The sequence below is a fragment of the Myotis davidii genome, unplaced genomic scaffold (genome assembly GCF_000327345.1).
Source record: "Myotis davidii unplaced genomic scaffold, ASM32734v1 scaffold443, whole genome shotgun sequence".
Lineage (NCBI taxonomy): Eukaryota > Metazoa > Chordata > Mammalia > Chiroptera > Vespertilionidae > Myotis > Myotis davidii.
In genome coordinates this window covers 161,411-166,261 of record NW_006294062.1, presented here as the reverse complement: position 1 = coordinate 166,261, position 4,851 = coordinate 161,411, and the positions used below count along the sequence as shown (strand labels likewise).

General features: G+C 47.0%; 1 protein-coding gene across 1 annotated transcript in view; it reads left to right on the top strand.

The window, feature by feature from the left end:
- The window catches only part of SERPINA10 (serpin peptidase inhibitor, clade A (alpha-1 antiproteinase, antitrypsin), member 10), a 14,199-nt gene that overhangs the window by 6,443 nt on the left and 2,905 nt on the right, over positions 1-4,851 (top strand). Inside the window, 1 exon segment of the mRNA XM_006767953.2 lies at positions 1,159-1,401. Within this exon segment, the coding sequence (XP_006768016.2) occupies positions 1,159-1,350 (192 nt within the window). The 3' untranslated portion in view covers positions 1,351-1,401.

Here is a 4,851-nt window from a genome sequence, read left to right as displayed (position 1 = left end):
CTCCCACTAACTCATACTCTTGGGCCCTTGTTCTGCCTCTAAAGATTAGTCACCTCCCACAGGAATCCCCTCAGCTCCTCTGCTGTCTCAGTGGGAACCTGCTGGTTTCAAGGGGAGCCAGGCCTGTTACCTGTGGTCGGAGCAGCCCAGGACATGGCGGGGAGCTGCCTACCACTCCTGGCCGCTCACTGATGCCAACAGTAACCCCCTCATTATTACGACTGAGAAAATGTTCTGACATTTCCAAGCGGCAGCTACATCTTCCCCTGCTCCTTCTTAGCTGAGGGGTTTGACTACTATTTTCCCATTTTCTCGTTCCAAGGGAGATTTAAAATGGCAGCCCCCTGAGCAGGACTCAGCAGGGTGAGCAGGCCTACAGCCAGGCCTTCGTCTCGGGAGATGAAAGGAATAAGCAGGGCAGCCCCGCAGACCAGCACCTGTAAGGCTTTCTGCTGCAGACACGGCATGGTGACACCGTGTGCTCTTTATAGTTTAAGTGGCAGACCACTAACTGTCCTCCCTCTGTTTGCTCCTGGAGGGGAACTTCCACTCCAGGACTTTAGGGAACGCCCAGGAGCTACTACACTGATGCTTCCTTGATCTCTTATAATAATTAGGTGGGTCCATCACCCGCTTAACATGAGGTGCCTGGACAAAAGGGCCTCCCAGCCAGGACAGGTGGCCTGAGTACAGGCAACCAGGGTCCGGAAGTCCTCAGGGACCCCAGCACTTGCCCAGGACTCAGAGCCGCACCAGGTGCCGGAAAGCTGCCGCAGACTAGCCACACCTTTCACCCAGCTGGCCCGTCAGAGGAAAGGCCAGAGTGTTTGGGGCTCCAGGCAGCGTGAGCACCTTCCCGAGGAGCACCAGCTGTGCCCAAGGATCAGCAGCACAGGCCGCGCTGATCTGACGCATGCGTGCAGGGGTTGGCCCGTGTTTCCCATTTGGAGTCCTGTCCTGGTGTCTCCTGGTATTTGAGCTTCTAAGGCAAGTCCCTGGGCAACTTCAGATGCCTCCCCTCAGCACAGAGGAGCCCCATCCCACTCATTCCCAGGAGCATGGCCCTGTAGGTAGGGCCACAGCAAAAGCTGTCAAGGGGCTCAGTTCCCTCCTCGTGACTGCCACCCACACGGCCTTCCACTTGACTTCCTTTTCCAGGTTCTACAAAGAGCAGTGATTGAGGTGGATGAAAAAGGAACTGAGGCAGTGGCAGGAACCCTGTCGGAAATTATAGCTTATTCCATGCCTCCCATCATCAAAGTGAACCGGCCGTTTCATTTCCTGATCTATGAAGAAACCTGGAGGGTGCCCCTATTTCTGGGCAGGGTGGTAAACCCCGCCCTCCTGTGATTGGCGACAAGCACGAGGACGCGGTGCCCAGCGGATGCCGACCTGCCTGAGGTACGGGCACCCGCGCAGGCACTGGTGCTGGGTGGCAGGAAGGATGGCTCCTGTCTGCTGCTGTTTGAGCCACTCTTAGAGAAATCCGAGTGTTCAACTCAAACTTATTTTCAGGTGAGGTTTGCACAACCCGTTCGGTATGTGCAGCTGCGACTAAGAGCCTTTGCTGCTGACCAAAGCGCGCTTGGTGGAATGCCTTTGCCCTCTTGTTACTCACATACCTGGACACTCTCCAGATGAGCCTTTGGGAGGAAGACACAGACACATTCTCCATGAGTCACGTGCTTCACTCTTGTTTCCCTCTGGTGCAAAATAAGCATTTTCTTGTCATCTGCTGTAGAACCATTTCTTGCTGACTAAAATTAGAAAAACAGCCCAGCTCTGTGGCTCAATGGTTGAATATCAACCTATGAACCGGGAAGTCACGGTTTGATTCCCGGTCAGGGCATATGCCTGGGTTGCGGGCTCGATCCCCAGTAAGGGTATGCAGGAGGCAGCCAATCAGTGATTCTCTCTCATCGTTGATGTTTCTATCCCTCTCCCTTCCTCTCTGAAATCAATACAAATATATTAACCTGTCCTGATCCCAGCGTCTGATCAGTGAGGCCATTTCCTCCAGGCAGGTGAGAGATGCAGCACATCACTTGGCAGAGGCATTCGCTGAGCCGCAGGTCACCCCATTCAATACCTTCATTTTACAAAGGACGGGGATGGGGAACCAGACACAGGGTCACATTATGACTTTCAAGGGCCCCAGGCACTCTTGGGTCTTTCCAACATAAAAAAAATAGATATGCATATTAAAAATTTGATTTTATGACAGCATTGGTATAATAATGAATACATTATGCACTGTGTTTGTCTTTATACCAATGCAGGTAAAGTATGTAACTTGCTGATTGCAAAAAGTAAAACATTCATAAGCCCCAAAAGGTATCCTGGGCCTTAGGCATTGTGCCTACTGCACCTAATGGATGTGTCGCAGGGCGCGGCCGAGAAAAGCAAATGCTTGCCACGGTTACCCAGTGGCCCCACGCCTATTTCTCTTTTCCTTCTTTCCACCTAAACCGCCTGGTGAGGTCCAGCGGAACAGGCCGCGTGGGCTCGCTGCTCAGTCAGCCGCTGCGCTTAAACGAAGAGAAGCCTGGCCCGCACCGAGGCTAACAGGAAAACAGCAAATCCCCTACGCTCTTAAGCGGTCACTTTCTGTTACAGAGACAAGAAAGTATTTTAGGAGTAAATTCTGAGACTCGTGACTAGGGATAACTCATCTTGGAGTGTCAACTGTGTTAATTAAATGCCTAATTGGATTTCTATCTGTTTGCTATTGATTTTATACCTAAAATTAATTTTTTGATTAGTCATCTTAACTATTTAAATCAGAGTATTGTGTGTCATATTAATGTGAACAGGTAGTAATATTAGGCTACAGTTTGAAGATTGACTTTTCATCATTCTAAAATCTGGACATGGATTCACTGTGTACTCCTTCCAAGGGCACCACGTGACAGTTGGTAAGGGCAGGGCAATTCCAGGGCCTAGAAAGGGAGACACAAAATAGAGGACTAACTCCACCTGGCATTCCTCAGTGACCTGTTAGTATTCAGTTAACCAGGTTAATTTGTGGGAAGATACTAGAAAGAAATAAAAGAGGGTTCAATCAAATTACCTACTTTTAGAGATGAAATTTAGGGGGGGGGAGTCTATGAAAACGTAATATTCTCTAACAGAAATAATGGCCAAAGCCAGTTATGGAAAGGTTCATTGCTATTGAAGGGTTCATATAACATGCAGAGCAAACTCCCTCACCTCCCCACGAGCACTGCAAACGATGCGGCATAACGACTGTCACTAGCACGCTGCTCTCTGAGGCAGACCAGTGAAAAGTGCAGTCAGTGATACAAAAAATTCAAGTTTTCAACTGAGGGGAGAACCTGAACATTACAACAATGTTAAGTGTCAGGTTTTTAAAACTGTTCCTACAGACACAAACATACCCACAGTCTCTCTCTCACACAGGCTATAGTAATGAGAACAGAGTATTGAATTAATCTAATTCGTTTATCTTCGCTGTGAAACTCCTCCTCAAGCTGAATTGCCTATTCATTTCGGTTCAAATGTTTCATGTTTGCCTACTAACCACAAGGCAAAATTGAGCTGTCCCTTCCAGAGGAAGGGGTCTGAGCTCAGGAAGTCAAATAATGGAAATGATTTTCAGATGCGTATGAGGTTGTGGAAGAATATTTTTATACGCCCCTTATTCTACTGCTATGAAGTAAAATCCATTTAAGCCCTATCTCCATTTCTGTCAGTAAAATTGAGCTCTACAGGTCTGTTTTTGTTTGCAGTGCTGAACTGTGAAATTCTAGACCAGCGGTTCTCAACCTGTGGGTCATGACCCCTTTGGCGGTCGAACGACCCTTTCACAGGGGTCGCCTAAGACCATCCTGCATATCAGATATTTACATGACAATTCATAACAGTAGCAACATTACAGTTATGAAGTAGCAACGAAAATAATTTTATGGTTGGGTCACAACATGAGGAACTGTATTTAAAGGGCCAGAAGGTTGAGAACCACTGTGCTAGAACCTGTCCTTAAAATGCAAGTTTCCATAATTAACAAACAGCTGGCGGTGACGTCCCTCCTTCTCTGCAGGTAGGTGGAGGAGCTCTTCCTTTCCCACAGCTAGTTTGAAGGAGCTGTCTGATAAGTTGCTACGCCAAGGACTTACAGGAGTATCAGTCTCGTTTCGGTGTGAATCTGTGTGGGTGGTCACAACTGTCAGCAATTTGTGTTTTACCCTGCTTTTATATATCTGGTTTTAGAAATATATATAATTTTAAAAAATACTTCAACAGCTTTAGAAATGATCATGTTCTCAAAAAGGAAAGGAAACTTCTGAGCATAATTTGATTGACTGTGTGACTTGCTTGCTTAGTGCCTTGCAGTGAGACTGCACTGACCTCTATACTCCCGGGATTGTAGGAGCTGTAGTGACTTTTCTCTATAGGGTCGCTCTCCTCTTCTCTCACACGCGTAAAGGAAATAAAGGTTCCTAACTCTGCTAAATGGATTAGTGAACAAACAAACTGGAATTCTCCGTTTTATTTAAAGTGACAGAGCCCATGCTGATTATGAATCACAGTGCTGGGGAACTGCTGTCACTCTGATGTCCCACTCACGCACCACAAACTCTCCCAGATCACAATGTGTTAAAGTGCATGTCAGTGATGCTGGTCGGAGACATCATTAAAATAGTTCAATGAAATCCATAAGGGAAGTACTAAGCCACATGGCCAAGCTTCTCAAACCTACTCAATTTTTAAGTATTGACAAATGGGTTGAACAATTCCATTAACCTATCCTTAAATGAAAGATATTAAGAATCATAAAAATAGCCAACAAGAGCCAATTGTAAGGAAAGATGGAGAGAAATTGAGTGAAAG